The sequence below is a fragment of the Barbus barbus genome (genome assembly GCF_936440315.1).
Source record: "Barbus barbus genome assembly, chromosome: 32".
Taxonomy (NCBI): Eukaryota; Metazoa; Chordata; class Actinopteri; order Cypriniformes; family Cyprinidae; genus Barbus; species Barbus barbus.
In genome coordinates, this window is record NC_136760.1 from 6,098,608 (window position 1) to 6,118,759 (window position 20,152).

General features: G+C 38.4%; 3 protein-coding genes across 7 annotated transcripts; 1 reads left to right on the plus strand and 2 right to left on the minus strand.

The window, feature by feature from the left end:
* Positions 1-838: 838 nt before the first annotated feature.
* On the plus strand, positions 839-3,441 carry LOC306852628 (vacuolar-sorting protein SNF8). 2 transcript variants are annotated; one of them, XM_079389613.1, is made up of 9 exons: positions 839-1,026; positions 1,108-1,182; positions 1,260-1,310; positions 1,395-1,533; positions 2,141-2,245; positions 2,642-2,714; positions 2,793-2,934; positions 3,011-3,085; positions 3,165-3,441. In XM_079389613.1, the coding sequence occupies exons 2-9, from the start codon at positions 1,129-1,131 to the stop codon at positions 3,300-3,302; spliced, it is 777 nt and encodes a 258-aa protein (XP_079245739.1). In that variant the 5' UTR covers positions 839-1,026; positions 1,108-1,128; the 3' UTR covers positions 3,303-3,441. The 2 variants fall into 2 exon arrangements, with proteins under 2 accessions (XP_079245739.1, XP_079245740.1); XM_079389614.1 differs by having other exon boundaries at positions 859-1,050.
* On the minus strand, positions 3,433-13,248 carry LOC306852626 (uncharacterized protein). Of its 2 annotated transcripts, none has more exons than XM_079389610.1 (14): positions 13,122-13,248; positions 12,563-12,766; positions 12,375-12,477; positions 10,775-10,935; positions 7,937-8,062; positions 6,559-6,639; positions 6,093-6,208; positions 5,944-6,013; positions 5,599-5,757; positions 5,313-5,498; positions 5,093-5,179; positions 4,422-4,590; positions 4,268-4,293; positions 3,433-3,909 (listed from the first exon to the last, which is right to left on the minus strand). In XM_079389610.1, exons 2-14 carry the CDS (start codon positions 12,737-12,739, stop codon positions 3,748-3,750), a joined length of 1,623 nt encoding a protein of 540 aa, XP_079245736.1. In that variant the 5' UTR covers positions 12,740-12,766; positions 13,122-13,248; the 3' UTR covers positions 3,433-3,747. The 2 variants fall into 2 exon arrangements, with proteins under 2 accessions (XP_079245736.1, XP_079245737.1); XM_079389611.1 differs by having other exon boundaries at positions 13,128-13,213.
* A 711-nt stretch (positions 13,249-13,959) lies between these two features.
* LOC306852024 (syntaxin-4-like) lies at positions 13,960-20,090 on the minus strand. 3 transcript variants are annotated; one of them, XM_079388607.1, is made up of 12 exons: positions 19,964-20,085; positions 19,718-19,837; positions 19,015-19,122; positions 18,722-18,821; positions 18,487-18,561; positions 18,322-18,392; positions 18,096-18,204; positions 17,843-17,916; positions 16,289-16,426; positions 16,023-16,133; positions 15,409-15,487; positions 13,960-14,869 (listed from the first exon to the last, which is right to left on the minus strand). In XM_079388607.1, the coding sequence occupies exons 2-11, from the start codon at positions 19,745-19,747 to the stop codon at positions 15,410-15,412; spliced, it is 894 nt and encodes a 297-aa protein (XP_079244733.1). In that variant the 5' UTR covers positions 19,748-19,837; positions 19,964-20,085; the 3' UTR covers positions 13,960-14,869; position 15,409. The 3 variants fall into 3 exon arrangements, with proteins under 3 accessions (XP_079244733.1, XP_079244732.1, XP_079244734.1); XM_079388606.1 differs by having other exon boundaries at positions 19,718-20,090; XM_079388608.1 differs by having other exon boundaries at positions 19,707-20,085.
* Between the last annotated feature and the right edge of the window lie 62 nt (positions 20,091-20,152).

Below are 20,152 nucleotides of genomic sequence, written 5' to 3' on the forward strand. Positions count from 1 at the left end.
ATGTCCTTGTTTAAAATGAAGAAGAATACGTTCCCTCGTGTTGATTTAAAAGGCCACCTCTGCGGGCCTCCAACTAGCCCTGGCCCAAACGTGACCCTGGAGCACAAAACCAGTCATAAGTAGCACAGGTATATTTGTATATGGGTCAAAATTATCGATTTTTCTTTTATGCCAAAAATCATTAGGATATTAAGTAAAGATCACGTTCCATGAAGATATTTTGTAAATTTCCTACCATAAATATATCAAAAGTTAATTTTTGATTAGTAACATGCATTGCTAAGAACTTCATTTGGACAAATTTAAAGGCGATTCGATTTTTTTGCACCCTCAAATTCCAGATTTTGTTGTAGCCTATCTCAGCCAACTATTGTCCAATCCTAACAAACCATACATCAATGGAAAGCTTATTCAGCTTTCAGAAGATGTATAAATCTCAATTTAAAAAAATGTACCCTTATGACTGGTTTTGTGGTCCAGGGTCACATATGCATGATTTAACCTACCCCGAATCCCAGACGCAACGCCTCCCGCTTGAGAGGATGAGGGTGGATGGAGGAGCTGAACACTCTATGAAGACTCTGGGAGGGTGGAGGAGAGAGAAGAGAAAGGGAAGTTGAAGGTGTTTGAAGATGAGTTGGGAGGTTAATCAGGAGTTTAGTGTAAATGGTTCATTTCAAAGATAGGTGGCGGTAATGCACTTATAAGTCTGCGATCCGCCGTAAAGCAACAAGAAGAAGAAGAATAAGAAGAATTGGAAGAAGACGCAACGCCCCGATTAAGCTCGTTGTTCTCCAGTCCGATGGGTGGCGCTATCGGACACATTCACCAAAACATTACTGTCGAGACCGTAGTCGTGTACAGAAGAAATAACACAGTTCCGTGGATGTTTTCTTCCTGGACTGTTTGCAACTTTATAGATAAAGAGCACAATTGAAAGGGAACAACCCCATTCTTTTGTTTTATTGTAACATATCTCATTTAGTTTATTCTCAGATTCTGTCTCGATGTGTAACTATGTAGCTCGTGAGCTGTTCAGCTGACTAGGAAGTAAATTACTAACTTACCGTTGTCAGAATAGGGAAATAATACACTTTCATTTTGTAGTTTTATTGTATTTTAGGCATCATGCACAGAAGAGGAGTCGGAGCTGGAGCGATCGCCAAAAAGAAACTTGCAGAGGTATGATCACATCACTTCTGCGAGCTTTAGGCAAATGTTTTCGCCTTTTCATTCAGCTAATTTGTTTACTGTCACAGGCAAAGTATAAAGAGAGAGGAACTGTCCTTGCTGAGGATCAAATTGCACAGGTGCGTATAGCCTGCTGAGGAAACCACACAGATGTAAACGGCACTGACCCCATTATAATCAGACCGGATGTGTTGTCCTTGTAGATGTCAAAACAACTGGAAACCTTCAAGACCCATTTGGAAGAGTTTGCCAGCAAGCACAAACAAGAAATCCGTAAGAACTCTCAGTTCAGGGTGCAGTTCCAAGAGATGTGTGCCACCATAGGGGTTGATCCACTGGCATGTAAGTTTTTCATATCATAAATGGTTCCCTTAAAGCTGAAATGGAATATGTCATTTTAATGTGTTCATGGGTCAACGTCGAGACGTCCCATTTTTGCACAGAAAATAAATCATGTATAAATTGGGAATACACACACACACACACACACACAATTAAGCAGGACACATTCTAATGTTTGGGGGCAACTGTTTTGTGTGTGCGTGTTTTCGTATTTGACCCTATATGAAAACTGTGTGGATGCACTATAATTATTAATTAAATTCTAATTATTATTCATTCTAACATTATTGAATTATTGTCAGTTATAATAAATTATAGCATTTGTAATTCATTATAATTATACAGGGTTTTTATGATTTAATATTAGGGTTTAAAAATGTGGATACATTATAATTACTAATCAGCTAATATGCATTAAAACTGTTTATTTATAATTATAATTTCATTATTTTACATTTTTTATGAAAACCGCATGGATTGTAATAAACTAATTAGTTGAAATTAAGTACAATTTAATTTTAAATATAATTGCTCATAATTTCAAAGAAAAATCATATGAACCGAAGTCAAATGAGTCCTTATGAACATTTTTGCTGTATGTGTGCAGCTGGAAAAGGGTTTTGGTCTGAGATGCTTGGAGTTGGAGATTTCTACTATGAACTTGGTGTACAGATCATTGAAGTCTGTTTAGCTCTAAAGCACAGAAATGGCGGTAAGTTTTGCCTGTTTAAAAGTGTTACATTTTTGCATATCGAAATTATGGGTTTGTCTCTTTTTTACCTTGAAGATATTACATGCGTTTCACAAAACAAACTGCAAATTCTCGTTCCATATATTTGAAATACATAATACACTGCTCACTGTTATACTTTCTGATTAGTCAATCATGGCATTTAGCAGTCAGATATTTCTAAATTATGATGATGTGTTCCTAGACTATCTTTCTGCACACATAAAAACACCCAAAAAAGACCTGATCAGCTTATCAGTGTTTGTTTGATGATAATGATTAAATGTTTAATATGACTTCTAAAACCCTATGAAAATAATGGCAGATTGTTATTTTAAATGTAAATAATAACCAGTTAATTGCATTATTTTTTTGAAGGTCTCATCACATTGGATGAACTTCACCACCGTGTCTTGAAAGGAAGAGGGAAGTTTGCACAAGATGTGAGCCAGTGAGTGTCTTTGATTTGTGTTCTCTAGCTATTCTGAACACATGAATTCTCTTACCAACCATTAACGTTGTTGCTCAGGGATGACTTGGTGCGGGCCATCAAGAAGCTCAAGGCTATGGGAAATGGCTTCGGGATGATTCCCGTCGGAGGCTCTTATCTAGTCCAGTCAGTCCCAGCAGAGCTCAACATGGATCACACTGTTGTCCTTCAGCTAGCAGAGGTAATAAATACCACACAAAGCCTGAGACGTTTACACTTCCATGACGTCAGATCTGATTATTGTCCATCTTTCACAGAAAAAGGGCTACGTGACAGTGAGCGAGATCAGAGACAGCCTCAAGTGGGAGAGAGAGCGGGCCAGTCACGTTCTTGTAAGTGTGCAAGAAAATGAAACTCCACTCTGAATGCTTATTATATCACATAGTAATACCTTTTGCGCTGTTTTTTTAGGATCACCTGCTGAAAGAAGGCTTAGCATGGTTGGACTCCCAAGCTGCGGGGGAGCCACAGTACTGGCTTCCTGCTCTGTTCTCGGAGCTGTTATCGCGAGACGTTACGCCTGAGGAGGCCAACCAAATGACACCTTGAGAATAAGACATTATTTTGTAAATACATTGTCATGGTGGATAGAGTCGAAGGTCAAAGAATGTCGCAATGTTGCGAGTCAAGCTTGTTTGAGAGGACAAACAGTGAAAATGGAGAATAAAAGCATCTATTTAGTCACATTTGTCACAATATATTTATTATTTCAATGCCTGATTAACCACTGGAAAAAGTTTGGGTAAATAAGACCATGCTAGTTGTTGTTATCATATAAGTGCAATTATATCTGTATTATATCTGCTTTTTTATTACTTAATTGGACATTTGGGTCCAGTTTCTTCAGTGATATAATGTTATTATTTTAGATAGATAACAGCTAATAATGAAAGAGAAGTGTTGCATATCTAGAAAATCCTGGACTATTCAGTGCTTTAAAAAGTGCCACCATGCTTTCCCAAAGACAGTATATCAGATAAAGAAACAGAAATGACTAATCCTCATGACTGTAGACGTGATGTTCAAACTCCTGCTGTTCCATATCGTCACAGATCAGAGTGCAGAATGGACACACTTTGTGAGACTGCTCATGTTCTGTCAGTTCATCCTCGCTGATGCCAGGAAAGCCCTCCTGACAATGCTGGCACACACTAATCTACACATAAGGAAATGCATACAATTATTACATCTGGCAGTGGTGATTCTGGTTTATCCTCTATGGAGCTCTGCAGTTTAGTATAAAGGCACATTTACAATCTCTTTATTCACCAGTAGTGTTTTGCCATGATGATCAGTACAAGAACAATGCAGTAAAAGTGTTATTATTGTTTCAATATAGTGTAATTAAGAAAAATTAAATCTAAATATTAAATAAACAACTTAAATGAAAATTAAAAATGTTGCCTTGAAGTTGAAGGTCTAAAACCAAAACTGAAATAAAAAATAAGCAAATATACAAAATGTAATAATTTTGACCATTCTTGAAATATTGCATGCATTAAAAATGTAATTACCTGTTTTTCTGGATCTGAAGGATTTGCTATAACGTAGAAATGAAATACGTATCGAGTTTAATACACTCATTTTAAGACAACTTCTAGAAATGCTTGCGTTTTCATCTAAGTAAATGTTACAATTTCCTTTTTCGTTGATTGCTATTGTACCAACCTGTCAAGTCATCAATGGTCTCATAGAAATGAGAGTCAGGTGAGTATGTTTGCTCCATGGTGGCCGGTGGGCTTTGAGGGTTGGATATCTGATCAGACATTGCGGCAACAGATGCGACCTGGCAGTCAAACAACGCCCTTTTAAGCTTATTTACTTCAGCTTGCAACTCCTAAAGATAAAAAACATGAAATAATAATTGACTGGCATGTCGTTCAGTGCCCCACAACATCTTTGGTATTAATTTATGGTAGAAATTACCTAAAATATGCTACTGTTCAAAAATTTGGAGTGAGGAATTAATACTTTTTTCAGCAAACACTAATTTTATAATACGACAGTACAGATAAGACAGCAAGTTTCCACAAAGCACAACATAGATAATAAGGTTTCTTGAGCAGCAAATCAGCATATTAGAATGATTTCTTAAGGATCATGGTGACACTGAAGACTAGAGTAATGATGCTGAAAATTCAGCATTTCCATCACATTTTTAAATATATTACAATAGAAAAAAATTCAATTGTAATAATATTTCACACTATTGTTTTAACTGTATTTTTAAATAGGTAAATGTGTGATCATAATAGACTTGAAATCTGACCAACCCCAGACTTTTGAACGTGTAGTGTAGCTAACAGTGATGTTCAATGTGTCATAACAAAACAGATCACCTCATTCCTTTCCACAAGCTTCTCTCTGTCTAATCTTGATGTCTCTGCCATTTCATAAATTTTATCTTGTGCTTGCTGAAGTTGTGCCTGTAATGACAAAATTGTGTGGAATCAGGATCTAAATATTGATTATTGTTCCTAAACGTACTTACAAAATCAAACTAATTTTGAAAATAGAATGTAAAAGATTTAAAAAACATGACACTATTTTGAAAAATACCTGGATTTGATTGGTTTTCTCATCCTCAGTCTGTTTCATGGTTATCTCCTCCAGCTTCCTTTTCACTTCCTTCAATTCCTGCTCAGCTGTTTCTGCACGTTTGCAGGCTTCTTTGCAACTCTGCACCTCACTGCGAAGCAGTCCTCTGGCGTCTGTCAGCTGACTGAGCAGGGCTTGAGTCTGTACCTGTCACAAAGAAATGATTCCATTACAATACAGTGATTTTTAATTAATGAGTTGAAGTCTTCAAACTTCCAAATGGATAAGCCTCAGTGTCAAGCCTCACTTTACGGCTTTCTTCTTTCAATTGGGATTCATGCTCTGACAAGCATGTTTGTAATGCTTTGTTTTCAGCCCTCCGGTCCTTCAGAGTCTTTTTCATCCTGAGCTCCTGGATTTCAGTGTGCAATTTCTCATAGTCTTTCCTGCTGCTTTGCACATCCACCTAAAAGAGAATAAATGCGAAGCTTCTCAGACTACAACTTTTTTTGCATTCATTTGGTTATATCTCCGTATTTCATTTTTTGTCTTGGTATTCGTATTGTCAAGAATTATGAAGCTGCTTTGTTTAGAGGCACTAATTTTTTTTTTCTTATTTATCATTAGCAGTATTAAGAACACATTTGCAAACCTGTAGCAGCTTGACTTGGTCCTGTACTTTGTTGCAATTTTGCTCTGTTTCTTTCAGCATGGTATCTAGCCTGAAGCAAAATAGATAAACATTTCCATAAACATTTTGCACATAAAACATTTCCTTTTTTCAATATTGAGGACACTCACCTGAGGACTTCTCCATTCTTGAGTTGAAGCTGTTGCTGTAACTCTGTCCTTTCTCTCTTAAGTGAGTGGATCTTTTGAACAGCTCTCTTGTACTTTTCTTGCTGAGATGTCACTGACTGTGAATAATTTTGTTTGATTAAAGTCATACAGATTAACTTATAGAGATACTGTAGCTAAAATATTCAGCTATGTCAGTTTTCCACTGTTTTTTTCAGTAGCCCCTCACTGCAGAGCAAAGATCCAGGGGGCGGGGCTGGATCCACATCTAGGGGGTGGAGATTGGTAGGTTTAGGGGTGGAGATGGGTGGGTTTACGGATCAGGGGGTGGAGATTGGTAGGCTTAGGGGTGGAGATGGGTGGGTTTAGGGATCAGGGGGTGGAGACGGATCCAACCTCGCCCCCTGGATCTTGTGTTCTGCAATGAGGACCATCTCGTTTTTTTGCAGAAGCATAGTTCTTTCTTTACCTCTATGGTGGAATTAAAACTGGGTATATCTGGCAGTGGTGATTCTGGTTTATCCTTTGACTTTGAATCCTCTATGGAGCTCTGCAGTTTAGTATAAAGGCACATTTACAATCTCTTTATTCACCAGTAGTGTTTAAACAATGCAGTAAAAGTGTTATTATTGTTTAAACGTTGTGCAATTAATTAAATTCTGTAAAATAATATACAAATATTAAATTAACAACTTAAATTAAAATTAAAAAATGTTGCCTTGAAAAATAACTGAAATTATTCATTTGAAGTTGAAGTTCTAAAACCAAAACTCAAATATAAATAAATAAACTCAAATATAAATAAATTAAAGCTACAGAAATATAAAATCTAACAGAAATGACAAAGCACAAAAAAAATTATAAAATTACTTAGACTACAACTAACTGAAATTGAAACTAATTGAAAATATTAAAAAAACTAATTGAATTCCTATTATAAATACTATAATAAATTATAAATAACATACACACACACACATATATATATATATATATATATATATATTATATATATATATATATATATATATATATATATATATATATATATATTATATATATATATATATTATATATATGCGTGACCCTGGACCACAAAACCAGTCTAAAGTCGCTGGGGTATATTTGTAGCAATAGCCAAAAACACCAAAATTGTGACAAAATTATTGATTTTACTTTTATGCCAAGTATCATTACGACATTAAGTAAAAATCATGTTCTATGAAGATATTTTGTAAATTTCCTACTGTAAATATATCGACTTAATTTCTGATATGTAATATGTATTGCTAAGAACTTAATTTGGACAAATTTAAAGGTGATTTTCTCAATATTTTGATTTTTTTGCACCCTCAAATTCCAGATTTTCAAATAGTTGCATCTCAGCCAAATATTGTCAGATCCTAACAAACCATACATCAATGGAAAGCTTATTTATGCAGCTTCCAGATGATGTATAAATCTAATATGGATATGTATAAATTTAATGACTGGTTTTGTGGTGCAGGGTCACACACACACACACACACACACACACATATATATATATATATATATATATATATATATACATATATATATATATATATATATATATATATATATATATATATATATATATATATATATATATATACTAAAAATAAGACTAAGTAGAACAACATTCCCACTACATAATGGGTACAGTACACAAAGAAAGGGCTCTAAAAAACAATAGGCATTGCATAACAGATCAGACAATCAGTTGACCTTCATTGCAGAAATCACAAATACTTCCGTAAATATTGTAAATAATAGGTGCTTACATTTTTACATATGCGTGTTATAAAAGAAAGAGTCTGACTAACCCTGAGATGGTGGATCTCATGCAGTCTTTCATCCAGCTCTTTTTTCAAGATCACATTTGTTTCTTTTAAAGACTTAATCTCTTTCACAAAGTCTTCTTTCTCCTTCTCCATCTTTTCTGCTTGCTCCTACTCACAAGGACATCCAATAAATTATTTTTTTGGCCAGTTAGTATTAATATTACTGTAACACAGTTCGTAGAACGGGAAGGAGGAGGCGGGAACCGGCAAACATTTAAGAATTTAATAACCAAAATAAATAAACACAAAAGTAAAGCGGCAGCCCCTCACGGTGTCACGCAACGGTGAAGAAGCGCCGCGAAAAAGACGTAGTCAGGGTCCAGATGCAGGTAAGGTGCTTTTAATAATAAACAAAAAGGCCAACACGGCACAAAAAAGCAAAACAGAAAAGGACTGGGATACAAACGGCAACAAAGTGCATGTATCCCAGACCAGAGCCAACACTAGAAATACAAAACACATCAAACAACTAACGAACCCAGGCAGAGTGGTGGGAGAGTGGAGACTATATAGTCTGTGGCAAATGGAGAACAGCTGGGAGTGTGAAGTGTACAGGTGTGTGTGGTTAAGCAGGTGTATGTGATGTGGCAGGTGTATGTGATTACGGAGATGAGTCCGGGAGGAAAGGAGATGGTGACCTCTGGTGGAAACGGGAAGAACTGCCGAGCCCGGACTCATGACATGACCCCTCCCTTAAGGAACGGATTCCAGACGTTCCACCAAAACCCCCAAAAATCGGGAGGGAGGTGGAACCGGGGGAGGGAGCGGAGGGGGACCTGTGTAGCGGAGGGGGACCTGGGGCCTGAGGCAGCGCCGGCGGGATGGAGACCCAGGGCAGAACCAGCGGCCACCACAGCGGTGTGTGTGGAGCTGCCATCCTGGAGCGGGCAATGGTGGGCTCCACCGCTTCGGGGGGCACATCAGCGGACACCGCCGCCTCGAGGGAACTGTGAGCGGACACAGCCGCTTTGGGAGGCTCGTGAGCGGGCACCGCCTGCTTCGGGAAAGCCTGAAGGGAGCTCCGCTGCCCCAGAGGGAACGTGAGCGGGCACCGCTGTCTCGGGAGCTTCGTGAGCGAACACCGCTTTCTCGAGAGGAACGTGGGCGGGCCCCGCTGTTTCGGGAGGAATGTGAGCGGTCACCATCATCTCGGAAGCTTCGTGAACGAACACCGCTCTCTCGGGAGGAACGTGGGCGGGCACCGCTGTCTCGGGAGCTTCGTGAGCGGGCACCGCTCTCTCGGGAGGAATGTGAGCGGTCACCATCGCCTCGGGAGCTTCGTGAGCGGGCACCGTTGTCTCGGGAGGAATGTGAGCGGTCACCATCGCCTCGGGAGCTTCGTGAGCGAACACCGCTCTCTCAGGAGGAACATGGGCGGGCACCGCTGTCTCGGGAGCTTCGTGAGCGAACACCACTCTCTCGGGAGGAACGTGGGCGGGCACCGCTGTCTCGAGAGCTTCGTGAGCGAACACCGCTCTCTGGGGAGGAACATGAGCGGTCACCATCGCCTCGGGAGCTTCGTGAGCGAACACCGCTCTCTCAGGAGGAACGTGGGCGGGCACCATCGCCTCGGGAGCTTCGTGAGCAAACACCACTCTCTCGGGAGGAACGTGGGCGGGCACCACTGTCTTGGGAGCTTCGTGAGCGACCACCGCTCTCTCGGGAGCTTCTTGAGCGGGTACCGCTGTCTCGGGAGGAATGTGAGCGGTCAACGCCGCTCGCACCGACATCAGCGGGGGTTCCCGCACGCTGCACATCAGCCCAGGATGCTCCGGAAGCGGGCGCGAGGCACTGGGCGCAGCCGCCGACGCCTCTGCCGCCCACCAGATCGCCGCCTCGGGAGAACTGTGAACGGGCTCCGCAGCTAACTCCACCCTGAAGGCTGAGCCGCTCACCTGCAGAGCCAGGTCAATGTAGTCCTCCAGCGACTCCTCTGGGTCCCAGTATGGCACCAGGGACTTGAAGGACTCGGCCAGGCCTCCGTAAAAAAAGACCATGAGGCAGGTCTTCTCCATATCCACCCGCTGAGCCACTCCAATGAAATCCCTGGCATACTCCTCCATGCTCCTGTCTCCCTGGTGGATATTGAGCAACCTCCCTGCTGGACCCATGTTTGCTGGGTTCGTTCTGTCACGCAACGGCGAAGAAGCGCCGCGAAAAACACGTAGTCAGGGTCCAGATGCAGGTAAGGTGCTTTTAATAATAAACAAAAAGGCCAACACGGCACAAAAAAGCAAAACAGAAAAGGACTGGGATACAAACGGCAACAAAGTGCATGTATCCCAGACCAGAGCCAACACTAAAAATACAAAACACATCAAATAACAACTAACGAACCCAGACAGAGTGGTGGGAGAGGGGAGACTATGTAGTCTGTGGCAAATGGAGAACAGCTGGGAGTGTGAAGTGTACAGGTGTGTGTGGTTAAGCAGGTGTATGTGATGTGGCAGGTGTATGTGATTACGGAGATGAGTCCGGGAGGAAAGGAGATGGTGACCTCTGGTGGAAACGGGAAGAACTGCCGAGCCTGAACTCATGACACACGGACGACTGCCGCACACAAAACACAAAATAAAGTCCAGGCCTAGTCCTCTCTCGTCTTCCACTGTCGTCACTCCTCCTTTTATCTTTCCGGAGCTCCTCCGTGGGACTCGAGACCGGTGAGTGGCGCAGGTGTCACTCATTATCATCAACTCCACCGGCCTCGCTGCGTTCCCACGGCTCTCGGCCCCGCCCCACTCACTACAATTACATTTTTAATGGCTGGCAGAATGTAAAAAAAAAAAACACTACAATCTTTAATTTCCAATGAAGATGTACCTGTGTTGTTATGACTAACAGGTCATTCTCCAAGCTGCAGCCAAGGCTTGCTTCTGCTGAGTTTTGAAAGCAGAATGGGGTACTGGCCCCTTTGACATGACCAAAGCTGTCCACATAGCAGAACTGGTAAAACTCTCCATCATCCTTGGGCAGGTAGCTCTCTGTGTAAAAAATCTGCATCATTAGTTTAATATAGGGCAGTGGTTCTCAACACAATATTCAAAAGGCCCCCTATATAAGAAATTATTAACAGAAACTGGGAGTGTTGAAATTAGTAATTAACCACAAAAGCAGTTTAATTAAGTTAATCATTATTATAATATTATTTTATAATAATGATTAAAATTACTAGTGGGCCTAAGCCCCCTGGCTGAGACTGGTATAGGGATGCACCATCTTGGTTATCATCCAATAGTTAAAATATTATGATATTGGATATTTGATTGTTAATTTTGGATATTTTATTGTAATTTATACTTTTTGATGCCTAAATTCACATGTATACCATTTAAAATGATTTTGACATACTCCAAAAATATTTAGGTCTAAATGTAAGATTTATGTATTTGAATTGCATATAAAATTTCTATCCATTTGGATTACACAACAAAAAAAAAAATGTGATGCATATTTGCGAATCATAAATGAAATCGGTAAGAAAGATTTTTTTGTACTCAAAATAATCAATTACGAACATGGTTAAACTATGGCTAGCTATGGAAAACTCATTTATATACTCAATACTCAATTATTTAAAATACAGGAGACAATAAATTGTATTTCTTGGAGATAAATATATAATATTTAATACAAATTCAGTTTTTTGTAGTACTACAGAAATCTTAAGTTTTTCTTACCTGCTTTATTTGTGTATAACTAACAGATGCATATATATCACATTAAGTTTATTAGTTTATGCTAAACTAAATATAAATGGATGGTAATTTTATATACATTTCAAATGCATAAATATTTTTTTTTTGTGTGTAATTTTAGTATTGTTGTATTTTTCATTTATTTAGATGAAATAGCACAGAATTGTAATATTATTTATTGTTTATCTGGTTAAGTATGGGCCAAAGTTTAAAGTCTAGTCTCACTCAAGACCAAGAAAGTTATTTAAATATTTTGATATATATAAAAAAAAACTACACCGCAGTCATCAAGTAATCCTCACCATGTGCCTCCCACACATAATTAATTGCCAAGGAAAGGAAATCTCTTCAGTTACTTCACACATCACAAGGTCCCTTGATTTAGGACCCCTGAGTAACGTGATGAGTATGAGTATTCAGCCTTTACTAAAATAGCAGCACAACGTCACGTCCACGGCATTGGTGCACTTTAATTACACCAGGTCCACAACTACCACAGACATGATAACCTGAGGGGAACACATCGATTCCCCTTTTATACCTTTAGTTTCCAGCAGTAGGCTATTGAATATTTGCATGTCACAACCATGTTTACATCACAATAACATTTTAGACATTGTTGTAAGTCTCGCACAATTACCAGGTTCCTCTGGCACTACTCAGGTTATGGAGCAAAATATTGGAAAGATTTGATGAGTAAAATGTGCAGTGATTGTGATTCCTACCTGAGAATACCACTTGTTGCACAAGTGGCTCAGGTCCGACATGGTCCAGGTAAGGTTCCACCCATACGTAGGTACAATACATCTGTGTTGAACTCCAACCAACCTGGCCATTTCACGGATTTAATAAAAAAAAAATTGAAAGCAATACAATACAGAAACTATAGTGTATGCTGTTACCTCTTACACACCTTATAGATACCGACCCAGTCCCTCGGGTTGGGCAGCACAGCACCGGTCAGGGTGTACCGGCACGTAACTGCGGTGTTTGGCGGATATGATGGAGGAACATCGTTGAAAACTACCTGCGAGTATGATGACGTCTCCATTATAACGGGGGCCGTCTCTTCCCCAGTTCCGTCATTCATCCCGGTGTTTATGGGGGACACAGTCACCTTTCCCCAAAATATTAATTTTAGTCAAAAGCTTATTTATGCTTGGTTTTGCCGTTGTTAAGTTATTCTTTCACTTTCATTTATGTAAGGGCGTAACGAGGACAAACAAAAGCGACTCTACTGACAACACGCTAGATTTGTTTGATTTTGTTACATAGGTTTGTAATTAAATCAAAATATTGTTTAAAGAAAAAAAAAAGTGTTCAAGTAAACAGTCATTGCTTGTAATCTTAAATTTAAAACTTTTTATAGTTTCATATCAGTAAGAAATTGGACAAACCAACGCTTTTCCGTGTTTACTCAAAAAATTGGTGATATTTTCCACAATAAACAACTTCCATAAATAAAATGTTACCTGAACCTTCTGTTGCAGTCCAGACCGTCGTGTTGAACAGGCGGTGGGAAACACAGCAGTTGCTATAAATGGGAGCAAACAAGTAGACACAATCTGGGAGATGTAGTTCTCTAGGACTGTACAAAATGAAACTACTCGCGCGCGTCTAGCATCCTGAGATACAACTGAATTTTCACTGTTTCCAGAAATAGTTTTGAGCACCAAATCAACATATTAGAATGCTTTCTGAAGGATCAAGTGACACAAAAGACTGGAGTATGGCTGCTAAAAAAATCAGCTTTGCCATCACAGGAATAAACTACATTTTTAAGTGCTTACAGAAACATATTTACAATGCTACGCTAGGGTAATATCATCAGTGATATTACCTGGGGTCACAAGGTTGTTTTGGGTCTTTCTAATATCATACACCTTTGCCCAGGTGAGTCGGCAACCTGACCAGGGTTGGTTAGAGCCCAGCCTGTGCCCTACCAGCAACCCACTGATCTGGCCTTTCTAGCCAAATCCTAGACACTTTCTTAGCAACATCTGTGGTAGTGTAAATGGCTCTCCTTCATCTCTCTCCTGTGATACAATGGTGGAAATTAGGAACTCATATAGCAATAGCGGCTAGGGGATTCTTGGTAGTATGCTGTGCTGATAAATCCACGTTTTAAACTGCCCAGGAAGGCCACTCCTGTTAACGTCTTGCAACCATTGCGCCTCATACTCCCCAAAGGTTTTTCCTATTGTGGTCTTTTCCTTGAGTGTCACATCAAACATCTTCCCGAGACATTTAATTCAACTTCTAATTCAAATATCAAAATTATAAAAAATAAAAAAAGGATAAAACAAGAAAAACATTGCAAAAAAATATTTAAAATTTATTTAAAGATCACAATTTTACATCAGAATGAATTAAATGTGTGGCAGTATGTCTACAGGCTGCAAACTGAAACCAAGTAAAGTGCATTCTTGGTGATTTTGACATTTATAGTGCCACACAGTGGGCACTCCATTTGTCACTGCTCAAGAAAAGGCACCAAGGTTCAGGCACTAAACAAGTAACTGTACATAATCAGTTCTTAAAAGTGCATGTCTTTACTGGGACAGAGCACAAATGAGTTCAAGTATACATACATATGCGACATGTCATTGTGAGACCAAGAGAAGTAGTATTTTGAAAGGTAGTTACTTTAATGCATAGCAGAGTATAAAATTAGTTGTTATACAGATTACCTTGAATGCTAATTTAGCCAATTTCAAGTTTGAAATGGCATTACAAAAGGATAAATCACAACAGATAACACAAAATACATCTTATAAACATATTAGGGCAAAGACAAATAGCCCATCACTCAGAGGTCTTGAGCTGGTCTCCAAATCGAAGTGTTATATATTAGGAATCTCATTAGCATTTTTTCTTCATCTACCCTATATGACCATGTTTTAGTGTTGGTATTGCAAATGAAGTCCACCATCTTGGAAATACAGTCAGTAAAGCAATCAGTTACTTCAAACCATTTTTACCATGTAACTTTTAAATGTCCAAGTGGTGCAGCAGACACATTTTCGGGAAATCTAAATCATGTCCTTTGTAGGACAAAGCAGCTAAAACAACAAATCAACAATTTAAAATTTAAGCAAATGTAGCTTCCAAAACAGTTGGGATACCAATAATGGTCATGCTAGAGGGACTTCAAGAAGACCGTTTAGGAAGACAAAACCCAGAGCTTGACGGGCAAAAAGAAGTCTAAAAAAGGAAAACACTGTAAAGAAAAAGGATACATGATTTAAATATCAAATAAATATGAACAAAAATAACTAACACATTTGGGCACAAGCAATAGTTCACCCAAAAACTAAAATTTGCTGTTTGCTCACCCTCAGGTCATCTAAGATGTAGGTGACTTTTTTCTTCAGTAGAACAGTAAAGAAGATTTTTGGCTGAAACTGTGTTCCTTGATGGTTCATAAAATGCAAGTCAGCGGCTGCCTGTCATTGCGAATTTAAAAAAGGCATATCAAGGAACACTTGTACAGTTGTTTCGCTTCATCAGACCTCAGTATATCGTCAGGAGCCACAGGTGTTAATTTGGTGTGATTTTTTTTTTATTCTCAAAAGATGGCCACTGAGTTACATTTTATGAATCACCAAGGACCATGGTTTCATCTTAAAATCTGTTCCTAAAATCACCTAGAACTTGATTGGCCTGAGGGTAAGTAAATGTTCAATTTTGGATGAACTATCCCTTTAAATAGCTTGCATAACATTGACATTCAAATTCAATACAACTAATGGGACTTACCTCAACTGAAAGTGATAGCCAGGATAATGGCTATTATTACAATTAAAATAGCAAGGCATAAGGCAATCCATAATTTTTTCTGAGAAGAAGAAATGTGATCATTCACACTGGTCAATGATGTAACGTCATTGTCAATAAACAAATAATCATTAATAACTTACCAAAGACTATAGAATACCCAACACATGTCACTCGTATAGTTTTGAATGGGGAAAAATGCAATTCAATATGGCCGCTCAATCGCAGGAAGCCCCGCCTTCTGAATGAAGGAGCAAATAGCAGCTGCCCTTAAAAGTCTCGGTTGCTATAGAAACGGTCAGTGTTCTGAGACCTGCGCCTAGGACTGCGCATGCGCTCTAGCTGATCTAACCTGAAAAATAAGCTTTTTATAAAGCTATCTGAGCAAAAGAAATAACATTTATGATACAGTTGTTGTCAGATTTCTTTGGCGATTTCAAATAGGAAATTTAATCGTAAGCTTAGTGAACAGTTTTGGAGAATTAGATGTTTCCCCATTCAAAGAAATAGGAGATGCACTTGCATGCCCGAGAGGCGTTTTAAAGACGGCCGCCGAGTGACATGACTTGTCTTAAAGAGACTTTGCATTTACTCACCTTGCGCACTTTTTTTGAGGTTTTTACAGCAGCAGCTGTTTCGGCAACAGCCTTCTCCACATAGTTATGGGAACTCTTAATGGTCTCCTCAATCCGGTCCACCGTTTCACCCTGAAAAAAAAAGTTAATTTCAGAATACAGATTGAAATTAAAATATGGACAAAAATAACATTAAATTAAAAAATTTTTTTTTTAAATAATAAAACATCATGGTTTTTAATTTACTAGACATCTGAGGAATGAACTAACCAGTTTGTTAATCTCACCTGTGCTTCCACCTCCGTTGCAAGGTACTGAAACATAACATGTAGTTCTTTAATACTTTTCTCTAGCTTGATGATCTCATCATGCCGTGACTCGATCTCGTTCAGAGCCTGTCTGGTAGCTTTAGCATCATTCAAAATCTGCAAGAACAAGTTGATTCTTCAACAAGGGTTCAAGACACTGAACGGGATTTTTCACGTGATATATACTGTAGGACACAATGGTGAAATGTTTCATGGTGGTGATGCTTCATTTCAGGCAAAGGGGGTGTAAGGGTTCTGAATATATGAGCTAAAGGGCAAGAATGACAGAACTAAATAGTCTAAAAGAGAAGTAGAAATCTATAAAGGAGGTACTGAAAATGAGAGACATTTACTTCTAGCATTGCTTTTAATGATGCTGACAACACAGATTTCCTTTATCTGGAATAAAAAGGAAATAACACCAGAATATACTTTGTCCTAAGGTGCCCCCAGCATTCTTAGTTCCAACTGGAGGTCTTAATTTGCCTAATATTTGTCGTTTTTACTGCTTCACAAGAAAGAGAAGGGGCAGGAAACAGGAAAATGTTTTTTTATTTATTATAAATGATTATATCACTAAATAGCCAGATAGGTTAATCAACTTCATCAAAAACAAGAAATAACAATTGCATTTAAGACGGAACAGTTCCTAAAAGGATCTTACCAAATTAAACATCCATTGAAAGCAAGCAAAAGAGAAATGTGATATTTAAGTAATCTAGTAGACTATAAATAATATTACTCTGTTGTAGACTAGAGGTGGGCGATATGGCAAAAATATCAGATCATGATTTGTTTTTTGTTTGTTTTATTCAGGAAAAATCCTGTAAAAAAAAAAAAAAAGTGTGTCGTGTTGGTTTTACTATTTTTCACAGTGTCTGAACAGTACAGCCAAACTAATTTCCCTATTTTAAAAACAAAGCCTTACAAGTTAGCAAAATATAAAATAAAAAAAGAACGGCAGACATTTAGGCCAAAGATAAAAATCAAATAATGTGTACAAATAATAATGACAATTTAAATTTTTGGGTGAACTATCCCTTTATTGACAAGAATCAGAATGTTTAGCACTATTAGTCTGCTGTCAATTTAAGACCTGCAATCAGACACGAAAGACAACTTAGTCCAGTAATCTGTTTGATAGGCTTTTTTAGTGTGCATGTGCTTCAGGTGTACGCGTTTAAAAAAATGTCTAACCGGCAAGGCTATAAAGCACATACAAATAATGTACTTTTTGGATTGCCAATAATTGCAGTGTCCCATGAGCGTAACTCTACCGCTAAGATAACATTTGATGTGAATGCATGCTGCGTTGAACTGCAGCTGATAGAATGTGAGCTGTAGCACGATACTACGATATCTCTTCAAAATCAGATCATGGAGACATTTTTAACTGTCCACAATCAAAAATCATGATATCCCAAACCCCCAGCGTGGACTGTTTTCTTTAGGTAATTGTAGAGGAAAAAGCACTGAATATCTACAGGCACAATGCAAGACTTGCATGCACACTACACAACACAACACACTCACATTTTGCGTGAAGACATCAGTTTGTCCACTCTCAAGCATGGATTCTAGCTCTTCATCTGTCACATTATTACCAGCTGTAAACCACATTCACATTAGTTTTATTTATCTTGTATAAATAATACAAAAGAAAGCTATGTTGCACTGGCTAATACTGCAGTAGTCTTGGACTTGTACTGACACCTAGCATTGTAACATGGTGCACATTTAAAAAGGCTATTATAAGAGAATGAAACAAGACAGAAAAAGCACATACTGATTTTGAGTTGTCTATGTATCCTCTCCACATTTCTGTCTCTGTATTGGGCTTGAATTGTGTTACAGTGACCCATCACTTCCAGAAATTCACGGGACAAAACACCATGCTTTTAAAGGATGTTGAGGGAAAAAAGGGAGGAGCAGGTTATTCTGAGCCAAAACAACACTGTTCATGTATTATAATTTACAAATATTTATAATATACATATTAAAAAGCAACTGACCTGAGTTTTCCGCATTCTAACGTTTATTGGAATATATTTGTCTTCACCTTCAGCTTTCTTAGGTTCAATGCCTGTGACGTACATTTATTGTTTAATTTTTCACATCCAGTAGGTCTAGCGGAAAAAGTTCAATAACATCCACCTATGTTTATTTATCAGTCTCACTTTTTAACTTCTTTTGGATCTGGCTGGCCATGACTTTGATGTCTTCTCTGAGGGACTGCAGTTCCTTTTTCATACCTATTGGCAAGGAGATTTTTTAAATATTTATTGATTTAAACATTTTGCTGGATAATAAAACTTAAACGGCAAAAAAAAAAAAAAAAAATGAAGAATCTTTTTTTTATTTCATAGGAATGGAATAACATAAAAATACCCAAACCTAAACCGAGAAACTCACTTTCTTCTGGAAGTGCAACTCCTAACACCGTTTTCTGTTTGTTCTCCAATTCAGACACCTTCTTTTTAATTGTTTCAAGTCCCTCTCGAATCTCATGAACCTATATAGAAAAAAGTAAGGTATTATTAATTTAATTAAGTTTGATTCAGAAAACATTGTATTCCTAAACCACACAATTTAAGCAACAAAAAAGTAATTCATGGTGAATAATTGATGCCACAAGGTCACAAGTATTTGTGAGTTTGGAGGTAGTGACTCATTTCTGGAACTGTTCCCTAATAATTTACGTGAACCTTTTTAAAGAAAGCCTCATTTTCTTTCTCTTCGTTTGCTGAGCTCCCAGATCCGGGCTTTATCATGAGAGCTGTGGGTTCTTCATCTTCATCTGAAGCATCAGCAGTCTAGAAGACAAAAATCATACATTAAGAATGTTATACGTTTGAAATGTTTATCTCGTGTTGCAAACGAGGGTGAAAAAAGTGTCACTTTATGGGAAGAAAAACGGATGTGATATTAAACTTTTCTTCTTGAGGGTGTGAAATATCCAACGGTTAACTTTCAGTGCTAAATATGACTGACATGAGTTCCATTCCAAGTCATTGAGGGAAAACAAATCGCAACAAATCAAACAAAACAAACCTACTGCTGGTTATACTCTGTATAATTGTGTATGTGACAAATAAAAAATCTTGAATCAAACATTCATGGCTGCTAGTTTATTTGTAGACCAAATAAAGTTACACCCCACCTACACTGCAATACTATAGCGATGGTACGTTACTAGTGCAGAAGCGTGTTATCTTCCAATTTGGGATTTGACTCGTCATTTTTTTTCCAACAATCTGCATAGATACCTAAATATCCAGTCACATAGCAGCAGACTGCGAGGCGTGAGAATATGTGAAAGTGTTAATAAATCGCAGTTGCAGTATCCACGGGTTAGCCTGTTAGCATGCTAGCCGGTTTCCTGAGTGCACTGCCCTACTTTGTACTCACATTGCCCAATTCTTTGGTCCGGTCTCGCATTCTCGGTGTATCTTATATCCAACTCAGATGAAAAGTTCCTGTCTTAAGCGGTGTAGCTCATCTGTCTGCAAACTCAAACTTGCAAAACTCCTAGCCGAAAAAAAGGGAGTTTCCATTCAAAGTCACATTTCACGCCAGACAACTTCCACAAATAACTTTCAGAGCAGATTGTTGATGGGCGCTGTGAGGTGCCTAAACGAGGACATAACAATAGACCTTCAGTTATGCTTAGCCTTCAAAATAGGGCGATGTAGATTTACACAAATTTTTCGCTTTCTTCTTCTGTCTTAGTTTGCAGAGGTAAGAAAAAGCGACCAAGGCTTATACTGCCCCCCCCCGCTGGAAAGATAGGCCTACTGTGTTTATAATATTTATGGCGAAATATAATATTCCACTCGGATCTCA

Excerpts from the sequence above, each read along its gene's own strand:
- LOC306852628 (XM_079389613.1), top strand. The coding sequence starts at position 1,129 with ATGCACAGAAGAGGAGTCGGAGCTGGAGCGATCGCCAAAAAGAAACTT. Across the intron at positions 2,715-2,792 it reads TTTGCACAAGATGTGAGCCA|GGATGACTTGGTGCGGGCCA; the intron begins GTGAGTGTCTTT and ends GTTGTTGCTCAG. Across the intron at positions 3,086-3,164 it reads AGCGGGCCAGTCACGTTCTT|GATCACCTGCTGAAAGAAGG; the intron begins GTAAGTGTGCAA and ends CTGTTTTTTTAG.
- LOC306852626 (XM_079389610.1), bottom strand. The coding sequence starts at position 12,739 with ATGAATGACGGAACTGGGGAAGAGACGGCCCCCGTTATAATGGAGACG. Across the intron at positions 10,936-12,374 it reads GCAACAAGTGGTATTCTCAG|AGAGCTACCTGCCCAAGGAT; the intron begins GTAGGAATCACA and ends TTTTTTACACAG. Across the intron at positions 6,014-6,092 it reads AAGAATGGAGAAGTCCTCAG|GCTAGATACCATGCTGAAAG; the intron begins GTGAGTGTCCTC and ends ATTTTGCTTCAG.
- LOC306852024 (XM_079388606.1), bottom strand. The coding sequence starts at position 19,747 with ATGCGAGACCGGACCAAAGAATTGGGCAAT. Across the intron at positions 18,393-18,486 it reads GATCCAAAAGAAGTTAAAAA|GCATTGAACCTAAGAAAGCT; the intron begins GTGAGACTGATA and ends TGTACGTCACAG. Across the intron at positions 15,488-16,022 it reads CCTCAAAAAAAGTGCGCAAG|AAAAAATTATGGATTGCCTT; the intron begins GTGAGTAAATGC and ends TCTTCTTCTCAG.